The sequence below is a fragment of the Castor canadensis genome, chromosome 9, assembly GCF_047511655.1.
Source record: "Castor canadensis chromosome 9, mCasCan1.hap1v2, whole genome shotgun sequence".
Classification (NCBI taxonomy): Eukaryota; Metazoa; Chordata; class Mammalia; order Rodentia; family Castoridae; genus Castor; species Castor canadensis.
The window spans coordinates 143,295,728-143,314,279 of NC_133394.1; the positions used below are offsets into that span (position 1 = coordinate 143,295,728).

The 18,552-nt window shown below is 36.8% G+C and overlaps 1 protein-coding gene across 12 annotated transcripts in view; it reads left to right on the forward strand.

Annotated features, from left to right (window-relative positions):
• Nucleotides 1-18,552, forward strand: part of Ldb2 (LIM domain binding 2) — a 346,704-nt gene that overhangs the window by 263,066 nt on the left and 65,086 nt on the right. For all 12 annotated transcript variants that reach the window (XM_074042561.1, XM_074042558.1, XM_074042562.1 and 9 more), the window contains exon 3: nt 11,076-11,248. In XM_074042561.1, coding sequence (XP_073898662.1) covers nt 11,076-11,248 — 173 coding nt within the window. The remainder of the gene's footprint in view (nt 1-11,075; nt 11,249-18,552) is intronic.

Consider the following 18,552-nt stretch of genomic DNA (forward strand, 5'->3'; position numbering starts at 1 on the left):
AATGTAAAATAAATTATATTCTACAGTGTAGAATATAATCATGAATAACCTAATTACATTTATTAAATAATTGTCAGTATTTTGTATTTTACTTCTTTCACATATGTTAAGTGCCATTCATAATCACTAATCAGGAGCTAATCAGTGTCATCACGATAGAGATCATTCCTGCTCAAATCAGGGAAACACACTACACATGGTCTTTATTTAATGATGTTTAAAAATATGGAACTAGCTATTGGGTATATTTTAAGATCTGCAGAAACTTTAGAACACATTTTTGGGAATCACTGGACTAAATTTGACTTTTTTTCTGGGCCCATCATTCTAATATAAACACAGGGATTCATATAGGCACTGTTTTCACTAATATTTGCTAAAGGATGAATGAATTTATAAGTTAAATTTTGTACAAAAAATGGGTGCGTGTGTATGTGAACAAGAGTAAGATTTATACTGAGTACAAAAGTTGATCAATAATTGAAAAGATATTAGTAGTTTTTAAAAGAAAACAAAGCAATTGAACAGTTTAAAAGATCATTGAACAAATTAAACATTTCTCAGTGTTAAAAAGGAAAACTAATAAAGTAGATGATCAGACTTCAATAAGCACAGAGGGCAAGAGGAGAAAAGTGGTCCTGACAGGGAGAGCACACGTTGAAAGGGGTGGTGTCTTTCCCATCACTGGGCTGCTGCCCCAAACAGATATCATATGCCTGCTACAGACTGCAAGAATTAATTTTTCTTTCCACGGTAAGTAATATGATCTCAAATCAACCAATAGTACTTCCCCTAATCCTAAAGACAATTCCTAAACATATCAAGGGGAGAAAAGGAATGCCCACTCCCACATCATTTGTTTTTCTGTAAGCTCTGGTCTGTTTCAATAAGGTGAGAACAAAATGATATCAACATTAGAAAGAAGAAATGGGACAAAATTATCAATATTTTAGAATAACAGTTTTCTCTACCTACAAAACTAAAAATAAATCTTCCAAAAAATTTTAGTAAGAGTAATCAGTTAAATAACTGAGTTCCAATGGAAATATAATGAAAAAATTGCATTAACCATTCAGCATAACTATTAAAAAAATCATCCTAGTATACCTAAATGCTGTAGAACACTATGAAATCCTTTTGAGACAACAATAAAGACTTAAGCAAACAAACATATATTTCATCTTCCTCTATGGAAGACTGAATATTTTAAAGATGTCAGCATTTTGCTAATAAATTCAATTTGAACGATTTTGGCTTCCATTTATTTTTAATTTAACAGATTTTTCTCAAAGTTCAGCTTGAAAAATAAAAAAGAGTATAGTTATAAAAATGTCAATATAAAAATTAAAAGAGGCAGAAAGAAAACTACCTGATGTGAACATTATAAAGCTTCAATAACCAAAACAATATTGTTTTGTAACAAGGAGATAACGAGAGAGCTCTGGGTAGGAGACTAGCTCATCCAGAGAAGATTCTTTAAGATATAAATATATAATATCTGGTCCAGGCAGCAGTACAGAACATAGGAAATACACCATCCTCTTTATCATATTCTACTCCCCATGCCAGGACAGTTCTCTTTCCCTGTTCTGTGTGCCTGAAGTCTGTTTGTTCATTAGCTTCGGTGTTTCTCTGTCACCTCACTCTCTCCATAAGCTGTCAGTAACTACAACATGGACTTACTACAGGAGTCAGTAAAGGATTTTTATTCCATATCCCAGACAGGAAGAGCTCTCCATTTTTGGGCACTTCTCATGCACAATGTTATTACCAGTACCTTGGATCCAAGAGCTAAAGGCTTCTAACCATCATAAAATACACACATCTGAGAAAAATAGCCTTTAGTTCGACAGACAGAATCAAGATCCAAAGTAGTCTAAACACACTGAAGCACTGGATTGAATTAAATTAGGTAAAAATGTATCGGGTTTAAGTTCCTACAAGTTGGGATGTATTCATTCATATATTGATTGCATAGGGTGTCAGGCAATGGGGACACCATCAAGAATCAGATGGAGCCATAGCACCCATTTTTCTAGCCCTAAATTAAGTTAATAACAATAAGAATTGCTTGATCAGAAGTCCCCTTGAGAGCAGGCATGGGGTTTACCTTGGCTATTGTTTTTTTCTCTAGCACCAGTGCAAGGTGCTATGACTGAAGTCCTAATCAGGTTATTACATTTTCACAGGCAGAAAATGAGAGGAAAAGATGCCTCATTAGATTCTCAGCAGATCAAAAATTGGTGTGGAATTTTGGAGCCATGATGCAAATGGATAGCATGTTTAGAAAGTCCAGAGCAGGTTTATCAGATCATGTCATTGGCTAAAACCTTCCAATGGTTTTTGGAAGGTTTTTTAAAAGTCATGGTTTTTGGAAGGTTTTTTTTAAAAGTCATGACAAAAGGCTAACCTCTTCCTTGCACTAAGAGGTTAGCCTTTTGTCATGACTTTTAAAAAGTTCGACATGTCTCTACCTCTTTCTCTGACCTCACTTATCATCTCCATCTCTTTGACTGTGGACTGCTACACTACCTTCTTCCAGACATTGTCACACCAGCCTCATCACATGGCCTTGATCAGTCAGGACCCAGATCCACATCACCTCCTCAGTTCTAGGCTGCCAGTCTAGACTAATGTGCCCCCTTTGCCACCACCTTCAACTTCTGTCTGTGATTTTTCTACAGCACCTAGAGCAATTTCTGGTCCACAGTTGGTACTTACTTATTTTTCTTTTTTTTTTTTATTGTTGTGCTGGGTGTACATTGTGGCATTTACAAAGATTCAATATATCAAACATATCATACTTGAACTCACCCCCAACCACCACCATTCTCCTTTATCTCTCAACCCCCATAGTTTCAGCAGGTCTCATTTTTCCATTTACATACATGTGTACACAGTATTTGTACCATATTCACCCTCCTGCACCCTTTCCCCACCTCCCAACTTCCCCAGGCAGGACCTGTTCTACTATCCTGTTCTCTAAATTTGTAAACGAAAATAAAATGACATTTTTGCTAGTTTAAGATAGCTTCACAGGGAGTTTCTTCTGGAAACTTCCATGTATATATGTATCATAGCCTGATTTGTTTCATCGCCTCTATTTTTCTTCTTTCTTCCTTTGTCCCTTTCTTATGGTGGTTTCAATTGCTTTAAAAATTCTATATTCATTCTTGCTTGGAGAGTACATCAACCATATTCACCCTCTTAACTTCCTTCTTTTACCTTCCCCCTCTCATATGTGGCCTCCCCTTAGTGTGGCCTCTTTTTTATAAAATTGCTATGTTTATATTAGGTCTGTATTCCACATATGAGAGAAATCATACTGCTTTTGGCCTTCTGAACCTGACTAACTTCACTTAAGATGATGTTCTCCAGTTCCATGCATTTACTTTCAAATGAAAAAATCATTCTTCTTTGTGACTAAATAAAATTCCATTGTGGATAAATTTCACATTTTCTAAATCCATTCATCAGTAGCGGGGGATTTTGGTTGTTTCCACAGCTTAGCTATTGTGAATAATGCTGCAATAAACATGGGTGTGCCTTTGTTGTAATCTGACATTCCTTCAAGTATGTCCCTAAGAGTAGAATTGCTGAATCATATGGCAGTTCTACTTTTAGTTTTTTAAAGGAGCCTCCATATTGTTTTCTGTAGTGGTTGTACTAATTTACATTCCCACCAGCAGTCTGTGAGGGTTCCTTTTTCCCTTACCACAAACAACATTTGTTGGTGGTGGTGGTCTTGATGCTAGCTATTCTAACAGGAGTGAGATGGAATCTTAGTGTGATTTTGACTTGCATTTCCTTTATGGCCAGGTATGGTGAGCATTTCTTCATGTGTTTTTTAGCCATTTGGACTTCTTTGAAAAAGCTCTGTTTAGTTCTTTTTCCCATTTCTTCATGAAGTTATTGGTTTTGGGGAGCTTAGTTATTTGAGCTTCCTGTGTGTTCTGTTTATCAATCCTTTGTCAGTTGTATAGCTGGCAGATTTTCTTCCATTCTTTGGGCAGCCTCTTCAATTTGTAGACCATTTCTTTAGTTATGCAGAAGCTTTTTAATTTCATGTAGTCCCATTTGTCAATCCTTTCTCTTAGTTGCTGAGCCATTTGAGTTCTATTAAGGAAGTCCGTGCCTCTACCTATTGCTTCCAGTGTATTCCCTGCTCTTTCCTGTACTAGCTTCAAAGTTTCAGGTTTTAGATTAAGGTCCTTCATCCACTTTGAGTTTATACTTTTACAGGGTTACAGACATGGATCTAGTTTCAGTTTTCTGCATGCAGATATCCAATTTTCCCAGCAACATTTGTTAAGTAGGCTGTCTTTTCTTCACTGCATGTTTTTGGCATCTTTGTTGAAAAATGGGTGGGCTTAGCTGCATGGATTCATATCTGGATATTCTATTCTGTTCCACTGGTCTTCATGTCTGTTTTTGTGCTAGTACCATGCTGTTTTTATTGCTATGGCTGTGTTCTATAGTTTGAACTTGGGTATTGTGATACCTCCAGTGTTGTTCTTTTTGCTCAGTATTGCCTTGACTATTTGTGGTCTTTTGTGCTTCCAAATGAATTTTAGGGTAGATTTTTCAATCTCTGTGATGAATGTCATTGGAAGTTTGATGGGGATTGCATTGAACATGTAGATTGCTTTTGGTAGTATAGCCATTTTTCACTGTGCTGATTCTATCAATCCATGAGCATGGGAGATCTTTCCATCTTCTGTAGTCTTCTTTGATTTCTTTCTTCAATGGTGTATAGATTTCCTTGTAGAGATCATCATATCCTTTGTTAAGTTTATTCCTAGGTATTTTTTTTAGACTATTGTGAATGGAATTAATTTTCCATATTCTTTTACAATCTGTTCATTGTTAGTGTATAGGTAGACTACTGATTTTTGTAAATTGATTTTGTATCCTGTTATTTGCTAAAGCTGTTGATGGTGTCTAGGGGTTTTTTGATGGAGTTTTTCAGATCTTGTAAGTATAAGATTGTGTTGTCTGCAAGTAGAGTTATTTTGACTACTTTCTTTCCAGTTTGTATTCCCTTTATTTCTTCTTCCTGTCTCACAGTTGGTTTTTAATAAGCATATTTTAAATGAATGAGTTTCTGAAAGAGCAAGAAAGATGATTAAATCAAATCACCGTGGTTGATAAAATAAACAAAAGGCCTGTTACAATGAAAATAATGTGAACTTTGGTAGTAAAAGTAGTTTGACTTGATTTCACTTTATCAAGAACTACAGAATCTGTCTTGAACCCATACAAGGCCCATCAAAATTTTATCATGATTTATTTCCATTGTGTTGACTATTTATAATGCTTACTTGTTATAAATGAAACCATCGGTATTGTTTTTATCACTGCTAAGAGCGCAGTAGGGGACAGGGGATAGAAATGGCCCAAACAATATGTGCACATATGAATAAATGAATTAAAAAAAAGAAAAAAGAAGAGTGCTTTCATTAACGTATTAACACAATGCAGCCATTGATTTCTGAACACAGATAAGCCTAAAGTTTAATGAATTTTTGGGTTTATTATATACCTCAGTTGTAGAATTTCCATGTGGGTTTCCATAGCACAGAAGCTTTAGCAAAACTGCATAAACTACTCAGATGAAGACAACTAATTTATTTATTATCATGTTTCAAAAAAAAATTATGAAATAATCAATTATTTTCATATAATTAACTTTGCCTAATTGAAAACCCTGAAAAGAGGTCGTATGCTTCTCTCTTCAGAATTGGAAAACCGTTGGCTAAATCATGTCCAAGTGTTAAACGGTAGAAACACATTGTTAGTTACAAATATTCCTCTTGTTCCCATTTTGATCAGGTTCCCAACCTCTTGCACTTTTTTGAGTGAATTGTCTTTGAAATGTAGAAATTACAAGCTTTCGAAATAATAAATCAGGGCTTTATAGCAACTGCCTGGCAAACATGGAGCTCTGAGTTCAAACCCCAGTACCACCAACAAAAAAGTAAATGAGGGCCCCAAATTAAATCATCTCACCTTAGGAAATGGTTGCTCAACGGCCTTGAAGAACTTCAGAGTGCATAAGCTACGAACTTTACAATTGCAGTTTAGGGGAGGATGTGCCAAGAGTTTATAGTACACCTAGTGGGCTTTGAAAGAATTGGAGATTCTGAAGATAAAGAATAATTGCTACACTGATTTTTCTAAAAGTGTTTGCATATGCCTGTTTCACTACAGCTTCACAAGGTGTGTGTTTTGTTGTTTTTATTTTTATTTTAGTTTTGGATTTGATTAACAGTTTGAATATTTTTCCATGTGGCTATTTCTGGGTGCAATTTTCTCATGTAACTTCACTATACACATCTTTAAGAGTTTAAGAAAAGCATTTCAAAATTACTAGTAGAGATAAAATGCTCTAGAAAGTTAACCTTCTGTTTTGGAGATGACACACAGTAGGTTATTTGTCCCAATGAGTCCACTATTAAACCATTTGGCTTCTAACTGTTTTCAGCCTATATATCTGAGCATCCTGTAGGTATCTTTATACCTACAAGTAATGCCTACACACAGACAAAAGCACGTCCTGCTTCCACATACTACCAGATTACCAGCTCCAATACCAAGAGCTTCCAGGAGCAGGGGATAGGTGGTGACAAAAGGGAACAACAATGAAAACGTTCCTCCAAACCAGCTATGAATGAATGTTTAGCTATTTCTTGACTAATTATATTTTCCTACTAGGCAGGATAGTATTTATACATTCTTTACAGACATTTCAGCCCCTGAATAATTTAATATATGAGTCTCATTTTCTCTTTCATGAACACATAGATAAATAGTATATTTATTCCCCTGGCCTACCGTAACAGAAAACCTTTCCATGCTACTGGACTCTCCATATTTCTCAACTCTGGGGACTTGACCATAAATGTGTTAGATAAATGAAATCTCTTTTATAATCTACTACGATCTTAATCTCGTTTCAAGAATATTTGAAGATATAATTCTTTTCATCAAAGAAGTATGTAGATTTATGTATATCGACATTTAAATTATTTTAATTCCAGAGATTAAAGTATAGATGTAAAGGGTAAGTTTAGCATATGCATGTGAATCTAAATAGATTCAAAACTCATGTGCCTGATGAGTTAGGAGATCACTGAATCCAAATCTGGGATGTTTCCAGATTTTTTTAAGTTGTTTATATTAGACTGTGCTGTGTGGTTGCATAGTTTACTACATTAGAAGAATCTGCTAATCTTAGTGCTTCAACAATAATGAAATTGTACATTGAACCCAGAATTCAGAAGACCTTAGCAAAGAGTTCAAAATCCCAAATCGTTTTTTGAACATGAATTGTGCTACTGATGTTAGATACTTGTTAACTCTCCTGATACAAACGCATTTGAAAGACAGGGACCAAAGTCTGTCTTCGCATTTTCAGTGCCTACCATGGAGCTTTACGCTTAACATAGGCTCAGTAAATGTTTGTGGAAGAAACCATTGCTTGAGCAATAGGCTGACTTCCTCAAGCACACACACTTTGCTCTGGTTTTCTGTCCCGTTCACTGCACACTTTATATATCACATTTCGTGTGTGCGCCTCTGTGTGTCAATTATGTTTTTTTTTTATCATCTTCCTTGTAGAATAGAAACTCTTGGCCAATATGATCTCTATTGCAAATAGAATAATGCTCCCCCCAGAGATATAAATGTCTTAACTTAGAGTCTATGAATTCTACCTCACATTGCCAAAGAATCTTTGCAGATCTGATTAAGTTAAGGACCTTGAGATGGGATATTACCATGGATTGTTTTGGTGGATCCAGTGCAATCATAAGGGCCCCAAAAGTAGAAGAGAGAGGTAAAAGAGGAAGTAAGAGAGATGCCCTATAAGGCCCCCACAAATCACAGCTGAGTTTGAAGATGGGATAAGGCCACAAACAAGGAATGTGAGCAGCCTCTAGATGCTGGAAAAAAATAAGAAAACTGATTCTTCCCTAGAATCTCCAGAAAGGAAGTCAAGCCTACAGACACTGATTATTACCCAGCAAGACTCGTGCGTGAGAGTTGGACCTATAAGACAATACATTTGTGTTGTTCCCAGCCACTAAGTTTGTGGTCACTTATTTAGCAGCATTAGGAAACTAATCCAGTCTCTGACACCCTTTTTTATCTTTCAACACAGTGTGCTGCACAGACAGACTCAGATATCTCTTACAGTTGATCATTTTCATCATTCTACCCTATTCCACACTGGAGCAGGATTCCTCTGTTTGCAAATGGTTGAGTCCTAACACAAAGTAGCTCAAGAAGCAAAATGAGAACAAGAGGGAGAAGGAGGACAGCACATCTCCCATAAGTTTAACCTCAGAGGGCTGAAGTTGGCTCCGTTCACATCTGAGATGAGGGCCCAAATCAGTCCACTCAGACTGTCTCTTTGCTGTACTTGATTCACATGTTTTCAATGGCAAGATCACCCTGTTTATTCCAGGGAAGGGTTCTGAAAATGCAAATATTTCTTTTATTCATGCATGATTCTGCAATTTGGGAATAGCTTATCAGGCACAGCTCATCTCTGCTTCTTGTGACATCAGCTTGAGGCAGCTCAGTTGGAGCTCAAGGATTCACTTCCAAGATGGCCTCATTCACAAAAGTTACTTCTGGGTGTGGTTGGGAGCTCAGTCAGGATTATCGGCTGAAAGACTCTCTTCTCCTTCATGTAGCTTTTCATAGTACAGCAATTTTAGAGTAAGTGGTCTTTACACATAGCAACTCATCTCTTCCCAGGCACAAAGCAGACACTTTCAGGTCTTCTTAAGGCACACCCTAAAACTGACTTTAGGTGGTTGTGCCACATTCTATTAATTGAAGCAGATCACAGGGCCAAGTTCAATGTAAGTACAGCAGACTATGCATCCCAGGCATGAATACCATTGCCATGGTTCATCGGGGCCTCCAGGCTGGCAGCCTACCACAGTGACTAAGAGAGCTTTGTGACTAATGGTCCAAATCAGACTTGGCGAAAATGGTACCGCAGTCCCATAAAAGAAATGGAACTGAAAACAAACTTCAATGTCCATAATGAGCTTTTCCTACAGTTCAAGAAATTGTTCAAAGAAACAAAGCTGTGTGTTTCCCTCTAAATATATTTACTATATAGTTTGTATGTTTTCTGGAATTGAGGAAATAATTAAAAATTTAGGTCTAAAGTTAAGGAAACTCCAACTTTTTCCATCTAACTTTTCTTAGACTATGAATAAAAATTATGATAATATATGGTTAAGAGGCTATAAAGCAAATAAACTGTTCCTGATACATGATGAATAAACTTCAATGTGACAAATCCAGTGGTGTTATTTTCCATAAATTTTTTTAATCTGACAATTCCTTGGATGTTGTAGTGAAATATTTTCACTCATAAACTACATTTTTATGGTTTGTGTTTATTCTTAACAGTACAGATCCCAAATTGTCAAATTACTTGAGCTGATTTATGGTAATTTGCTTTAAGTTAGAATATTTGAAATACATTCAATTAATTTTATCTGTTTAGCAAAGTACAATAAAGTTTGTAGAATTACGAAGTTTTCTTTATAATATTAGCTATACAAATGTTTAAGAATGTCAAATCATTCTCATTTGAATTTTGTGTTCAGAGAACAAGTGTGCAAGTGTTATGGATTAGGCAGTATTTAGGAAAAGAATTGTTCGGGATGGAATTGCCAAAGATCCTGGAATATTTAGCACACTTGTTGATTGATTTAACTTGGAGCAAATATGAAGCAGTAACAACTACATAAATTATTCAGAGACTTGGTGTCTACTTAGGAATCCTGTAAGGATCACTTCAGAAAACAGCTTGGTAGAGTTTTATCTTTACACTTACTCTTTTCCAAGACCTTGTACAAAAGAGCTAAAGATTCATATGGAATAGGTTAACACTAATTCTTTTTAAATGAAATTAAATATTTTTAAACATTCTGGTGACGACTGGGTGATCTTTCCTAGTTAAAGCTCTCTTTGATAGTTTATCTTAAATATTATTTTTGTCTTTTGGGAGAATTTTAATGTGAGTGCAAGAGATTTATTAAAAACCTTGGATTGCTTGAAAGTGCTTTTAGGACTTTGCCTTAAAAATCTGCACATAGGCAAAATTCCTGATATTATGAGTTGGGATTTCCAGTGTAAGAGGATTTCAAATTGCTGCTGAAGCCAGGGCTTCTCATGGTTTCTAAGCATCATCTATCAGAGAGGCCCAGCTACTCCCCCAGTCACTCGCACTAACGTGGGACAGCACTGCACACATGGAATAAAAGAGACTAATTTAGACCAAGTGGTGGAGGTCAAGTTGTCTGAAACAGGGCCCTTTATTCTAGAGAGATATTTTACCCAGCTCAAACCACATAGAGAAATCAGCATTTGTATAGTTATGGTTTCTGCATATGAGGGGTTGGCCTACTTAGAGATCTCCAGTCTTTAAGGCAGTTGACACAGTGTGGGAAAGAGTGGGCACACTGGTGTTTGCAGATATAGAGTCAAAGACCACAAAAATCTATTTATAACTCATATGAATTTGAAGCATTCATAATAATTTTTTTTCTGTAATAATCCTTTTGTGAGTCAATCCTATACTCTCCTGGGATTGTTCTGAAGGTCCAATGAGAAAATATGAACACAAACTACAACCCATTATGGAATAAAGTTTCAATTCCTACTAACAATAAAAACAAACATAGAATTAGGCAATTCATTTGTAAATAATATATTAAAAAAACCCAAGTATGTTGGATGTTTTTGTAACTATGTTGACTTAAAAGTATATACAAGGTGGTGGAGGCATGGCTCAAACCTGCAAGCATGAAGCCCTGAGTTCAAAACCTGGGGAGATGAAGGTTCCCATTTTTCCCAAAGAGTGGGTGATTTTATTTAATTAGCCACAATCCAGAAGGACTACAACCGTTTAGAAAGAGAAGTTGCCTCCCGGAATGGTGTCTGGAGATGATTTGTATCCAGCTATAGGAGGTTTGGCGATGGTGTGGGGTGCATGGAACTGGTCAGGTACTTTGTTAATGGTTTGTTTCTCTGTGTTTGTCTTCCAGCTATCGGCAGAACCCTTATTCCCCGTTACTTTAGCACTGTGTTTGAAGGAGGGGTGACTGACCTGTATTACATCCTCAAACACTCGAAGGAGTCCTACCACAACTCATCAATCACGGTGGACTGTGACCAGTGTGCCATGGTCACCCAGCACGGAAAGCCCATGTTTACCAAGGTATGGGGCAGACTTGGGGACATGCTTGACTTTTTCTTTTCCAAGTAAATTAAAGGATAATAATGATAGTTTTCTTCTGGAACTCTGAGCTGACTTCTCATCTCTCTGATACTTTCAGCTCATGAGAGGATCTTCTTTTGTGTGTGACTTTGCTCTAGACTTGTCTGGTGAATGTTGTGCTAGGATGCATGCATGTGACATTGTATGTATGAAAACCAAGCATGTCAGAGGCTCAAATCTAAGACAAAGAAAGGCTCAGCTGCTTCTTAAACTTTACTAGGTAAGCTGGAGGCTTTATTTTTTGCACAAAGGGTCTTCTGTGGCTGAAAGGACATTTTTATGTGCAGTCAGTATTTGTGCTTTGTTATTTTAAAAAAATTAAAGCTAAGTTCAAATCTTAACAAATCGGGGTAAATCCACTAACCACCACTCAACTGTAATCTGAAAAGAAAATTTAAAAACATGATGAATGAAATTAGGGAATCTAGAGTTTGAAGGTTGTTTTCCCAAATTCTCAGTTCTGTGATTGGTAAGTGTATTTAGACAAGCAGCTCAGCTAGTCAGCATGGTAGAAACATAAGTCAGCTGTAAAAGAGTGAGTAAGAAAAACAGGAGGCAAGGACCAGATGACAATGTTGGAGGCAGAATTCAAAGCCCTGTGAAGGGTGTAAAATGAAAAATGGAAGATAAAGATTCAACTTTATCCTCTACACATTTTACACCTGTGATCCTTGTCATGTAAAAAAAACTGACATATGGATTGTCTCATCTTAAAAAGATCTTATTCTCAGAAGGCCAAAAGCCACATGTTCTCCCTCATATGCAGATTGCGGACCTAAAACAAATGCAGCAATATTTTGGGACACGGGTCACACTAAGGGGAGGCTGTGTGAGGGAGGGTTAGGACAAGGGAAGGAAACCAAAAACTTGAATGTGGTTGATGTGCTCACTGCACAAAATTTCTCTGTATAGAAATTTTAAACTGGCAAGGGCTACCATGGGAAGGGGTCTAGGGAGGAGTGAAGAGGACTGGAAGAGGTGAATCAATGCATAGAAGCAATACAAGGAAACTATCTGTATTTCAAACTAGCAAAAACGTCGTATCTTTTGTTTTTTCTTTTACAAAATCAGAGAACAAGAAGAAGGAGGTGGGAGGAAGAGGGGCAAATTGGTACCGGTGGGAGAGGGGGTGGCTAAGAAAGGGGTAGGAGGATGAATATGGTACAAACAATGTATTCACATGTATAGAAATGCAAATATGATCCTGTTGAAACTGTTCCAGGAATCAGGGGAGCGGAAAGGGGTGAGAGCAGTGGAGAGGGGGAAATCAAATATGGTATACTTGATACATTGTAAGAACCTTTGTCAATGCCCCAATGTACTCCCAGCCAGCATGACAATAAAAAAATAAATAAAACAAAAACTAAAAAGACCTTTTTGAAACACTACAGATGATCCCGTCATTTCCCAGGTAGAAAAGTTAGGAAGAATAAATATTTAGTTAAAGAATCTAGCAAATGAAAATTTGGTTTACTCTGTTGTATTTATTTATAAGTTAATTAATTAATTAATTGTGTTCTCAGTGTGGAGGAGCCAATCCAGGCCTGCGTGCATACCAGGGACACAATTTACCAATGAGCTTTATCCCCAGTACTGTGGAAGTTTATTTCAACAAACACTAGTTCGTTTTATCTGGACTAAAACAATGTGAAACTAATTTGTGATATTAATGATAGCATGTATCTCTTTCAGTACAAAACACACATGACAACTCTTTATAGTTAAAAGACATTGAAGTTATCAGAATTAATTACCAAAGCCCAAATTATAGAACTGAAGGTGTGTTTGTCACTTAGGCAGTCTTGCTGCAAGAATAAAAACAAAGTTTCTGATTTAGTTCTTTGATCATGTTGGTGCAATTTAATCTTTCTCAGTGCCCTTGCTGGTATATGAAACCAAAGGCAAAGGAAAACGGTTATGAAACACTAGGGCGAATCATCCAGTGCCATGCATTCTACTGTATTTTGATTTTGACAGTAAACGTTTTCAGTATGGGACCTGATGGGGTTTTTCTGTTTTAAAAATTGGGCAGAGAGAATGGCTATCACTCAGAGACTGGCTTCACTTTGGAGGCCGAAGTCTGCGCTGGGAAGAGAGTTTTGCTTTGTGGAAAGGAGTGGCCAGTGGAATGGGGTTTAGCCTGTGCATATCTTTCTTCATTCTGAAGGTGCAAAACATTTCCATAGTCTTGCAGACCAGATGGATACACAACCCACTCATTTCTTTTTTAATTTAACATTTTAATTACTATATATTAGTTGTGCACGGGGGTTTCTGTATGACATTGCCATATGTACATGTAACCATTCATTTCTAGTGTTGCAAAGTCAGAGTTCTGCAGAGAAAGCCTCTTACTGCTGCTTCATTTTCTCTCTCTCTCTCTCTCTCTCTCTCTCTCTCTCTCTTTCTCTCTCTCTCTCTCTCTTTCTGTCTCTTTAATGTTTCCTTAGGCAATTTAAGAAAAATATAACATACCACCACCTTATACTTTAAGAAAAATATCCATGACAATTAAATAACGCTTTACCATAATTAAGGTGCTACTCCTAACATCTGTAGCCATTGAAAATAAAAATGCACTTTGAACGATTCCTTTTATATGTTTACTCAATTTCTTCCTTTCTCAGGCCAAAAATTTTTCATAAATGAGCACTGTTGCTCTGAAGTATAGTGCTGAGCACTGCAGACTTGGTTTAGATCAAAAGCAATCTCATTCTTCGGAGGAATCCATCAAGTGCTATTTTCATTCCCATCAAGAAACTAAAGTTTTCCTCTATTGCTTTCTTTCTTTGCCTGGAATGCTTCTCTCCCAGATGTCGGTTTGTTCAGGCATCGATGGCCATCACCCGAAAGACCCAGACTGCCCTGAGTGCATCTCCCTTGGCCTTAAGCATCAATTGTTGGGCCCACCCAACTCACACTGCTCCATGGCAGCAGGCAGTGTGTTTGCCCACTTCCTGTAGTGAATATTCCAATACCATGCTGGAAAAATGTCACTTTCTGGGAAATATAGCTTAGATGTAGGGATTCAGTTCAGATGCTCACTCTGCACATTTATTTTTAGGAAATTTTACAGGATTAATTCTCCCTTTCTCCCAATTTTTCTTATGTTCTTAATTAAAAATGACTCAGCTTTGAGTAATAAAATACTATGGTTATTTAGAATAAACATTATCAGAAAGAAAAGGGTTTGGAAGCTGAAGCTTGTTGTTTTGCTGTTAGTACCTGGCTTTACTTAGCCTGTTAAGTCTCGGCAGACTCACATTGTTCTAATTTAGACTCTCAATAAACTCTCATTCCCCAAGTAGCATTTGACCACTGCTTCTGAGTTGCTTTTATGAAAATTTGGTCAACTAGTGAATCAAAAATCAGCTGCAGTCCTAATCAACAGTAATATTGAATATTCCTCAGGGGTATAGTGAGAATTTTGCAATTTCCTGTGACCAGGAACATTATAGATTATGGATAAATATGTAATTAGAATTTTTAAATGCACATTATAAAACCTCTCTTTTATGTTTTCAATTTTGAACCAAATAGAAAATAAGGCTTAATAATCAGAACAGCTCATGTCAAGCCTTTCAGAATGAAAGTCCCCAGAGTTATATTTATACTTGAGGATGTGAACAGTGGCAGATGCTGAAAGGGACCCTGTGTAGGCTACATTCTTGGAACTCAGTTTAGGTTTTGCACATTGAAGCAATAGTTGCAACCACTACTGGAAGTCTTCGTCACCCTTGTAAATACAGATTTATGTTGGTTTTTTCTGTTCTCAATTACTTACTATGACATTATTTACTTTGCTAAAAAACAGTAAGTACACCAACCAGTTTTTCTATGTGACTACTCACTTGTATTAATGGTTAGTTCTTCATTCTTGCCTTCACCTGTATACCACATTATATTCCAGAATTCCTATTCTTCTGATTCTCAATAAATTGTAATGTCAAAGACTACATGGCTTAATATGCATTTATAGACACAATTTCTCTAGGTAAAGTACAAAGAGCTTTTTTACAACTGTTAATCTAAAAGTATTCATCCATGCATGCTGTTCAAACATAAAGACCAAGAAAATTAAATAAATACTATTACCTATTTGTTTCATACAAATCTATATGAGAGTCATTACATTCTATAACGACATGGTCTGCGTTACTTTACAATTAGTCAAAGAAAGAAAAGGGTTAAAAAGCTACTGGTTAGTTTTGAGAAATGTTCTTTTTTAGTTCTCTTGTTCCTGGCCTAGTCTCAAGCTAGCACGTGACCTGCTGAATGCCTGCCAGCCTCTTTCTTGTTGATCCTCTGGAGACCATCTGTGCTGGGGGCATTGATTAGAGTGTGTCTGCTGGGATTACATCTTTTCTGTTGCCATGCCAACTAATCAGCTGATTTTGGTTACCACAGAAACAAAATGTCAGAGCTCACAGTACGGTAACATGAATTCAGCACAACAGAAAATGTTTTCTTAATTGGGGACCCTTTTGATTTTGGATTCCAAGGGAAAGGCAGCTTTAAAAAAAAAAAGGCCAACTTTAGATAAAAGCTACATTAATTGTATTGATTAAAAGGAATGCATGGAATTTTTTTGGAAGAAAAAAGATATTAGTTCCACTTTAAAAACTGTGCTTATTTTTTTTTACCATTTCTGAACAAAGAATGAATATATTTTTTCATATGTGCCTCTGTTCCATTTCTTGATTGTTGCATATAAAACAAATCACAAAGCCTTTGGTTTCATTTAACTTCCATTATGGGAGCACGGGGGCTGCTTACGGCCTGAGATGAAGCCGTGGGTGGAATTACTTGGAAAATTCTCCTCCATGCTTTCATTCAAGAAAGTCATTTTCCTTAAAAAGACAGAAAAGCAAAACAACACCCAATGTAGTCAACATAGATCCAATTCTAGGGATTTCCATGTTGTACATATTATGTCCTGGATAAAGCTGATTCCTTGGTTTTGACTAAGAAAAGGAGTTCAAGATTTAAGGCAATTTTCCATTTTGTAGGCCCATGACAGTTTGAGTGCAAGAGAGGTCCCCAACTGTCTTGCTGTGTCACAGTGAACAAAGAACACAATTGAACTTGACCTTACATATGCTCCAATTGAGTAATTTATCAGAAGGGCGACATACATGCCTGCCATTATGTAATTCTATTCCAGTAGAAGCAAACCAGAATCTCCACCTGCTCTCAGTTTGTGGTTCATAAACACAAACCAAATAGATCAAATAATTCTTTTTTTAAAAGCCCTGATATTTAACTGAACTAATATTTGTTTAAATATCCAAAAATTCTCTCTTAAAAAAATTTATAGCTTCTAAATATTCCTGTCCTGTATTGTCAAGACATTTCACTGCTGATGGTTGGCTATAGCTACCTCCCTTTTGAGGAAGTTGGCACTGCAGGTGGCTTCTGTCAGGGCTAACACCCCAGAGGGGGATTGTGTGGCTTAATCTCCACGCAGCTCTTTTTGAAAACCTTGGTAAATTAGTTCCAATTCTAGTATGCTCTTAGGGGAGACATTTGAGGACATTGAAGTCATCCCCATTTCCGTGGCTCAACTCTTCATTGCTTAGATGCCAGACGTGAGGCTCTAAAGACAGCTTAACTCTAGAGGTTGGGGGCACATCCCTAAAATTACCCACAGATTTTGCTAATTGGATCTGAGGTAGAGGTCTTCACTCAGATTATCAATAATTATCTTACATTGTCTTCGAGATCTTTGATAAAACAAAGATGGCAGACGTTCACAGTATGTTTCATGAATAGTGTCCTATTAGCCCTTGTTAGTAATTTTCCTGTGCTGGTTTTTGGGATTGTATGAAGGAAATATTTCCTTCCTTCAGAGTGCCTGGACAGCATCTAACCAGTGCTGAGCACATCATTGGAACTCAATAAATGGTGGTGTTTTGGATTAAATTCTTGAAGAGGAAAGTGATTATCAGTATTTCACAAAAAGATGATATGAATTGTTAGCTGTCTTCCTGTACTATAGTTTTAGAAATAGTCATATCCTCTATTTGGTATTAATTAATTAATATTCCTATATTTGTAAATATATTGTATATTTGTTTAGCCTAGGAAACCTTTTTGATCAGAAGCTCAATGTAATAAAGTGGATATAATCATATAACTGAAACTGATCTGGTAGAGAAAATGAATAGGATCTAGAAGATGAGGAGTCTAGTTCTCCCAGTGCAGTCCCTAAGATGCCTCTCATCAACGTCTACAGCTCAGAAAGAGCATTTTGACAACCACGGGTCAAGAGTTCTGCATTCTCTTTGCTTGTGTTTCTTTTTATCTGTATAGCTATCATTTCCTGTCATTCTACATGTGCCAGGCACAATACTTGGTAATCTATAAACATAACTTCCTTTAATATATTTTTCCAACAATCCTACCTAAGAATATTGCTCTCCCTATTATATTGATAAAAATGTGGAACGTGGGGGTATTTATTCGATTTTCCTAAGCTTCCAGAATGAGTAAAAAGTAGACACAGAGGGCTGGCTATTGTGGCTCATACCTGTAATCCCAGCTACTGAGAAGGAGAGATAGGAGGGTCACAGTTCAAGTCAGACCAGGCAAAAAAGTTATCAATACTCTATCTCAAAAGCAAGCTGGGAATGGTAGCCTGTGTCTTAACCTCAGCTATGTGAGAAGCAGAGGTAGGAGGGCTGTGGCCTGAGACTGGCCCTGGACCAAAGTGTGATATCCTGTCTGAAAAATAACTAAAAGCAAAAACGACTGGGAACATGACTCAAGTGGTAGAGCACCTGCCTAGCAAGCAAAAGCTCTAAGTTCAAACTCCAGTACTGCAAAAAAAAATAGTAGAGTCAGGATTGAAATTTAATACCATCTGATATCAAAATCTCTATGCATTATTTTGTACCTCTTTCCCAAGGCAAATATGAGCTAATTAATGACTGTTGACTTTTTTTTTAAAGATCTGTAAGTTATACCATGAGAAGAGAAACCTGAGTATGTATTGAACCTATTTAAACTGGGCCAATATGCTACCTCTATTTTCCACGGTGTCAGTGACTGGAAATTCAAATGTCCTGCCATTGGGTAGTTTTGTAGTGAGGCACACTTAATCATGAATGATCCTATATGATGTTTTCTCCCAGAGTAGGGCACCAAGGTTACAGCAAGAGCTCAAGCTCTCAATGGTGAGAAGATGATGAATGTGGAAGAATGATAAAAAATAAGACAGTAACATTTTGGGTAACATACTGGTG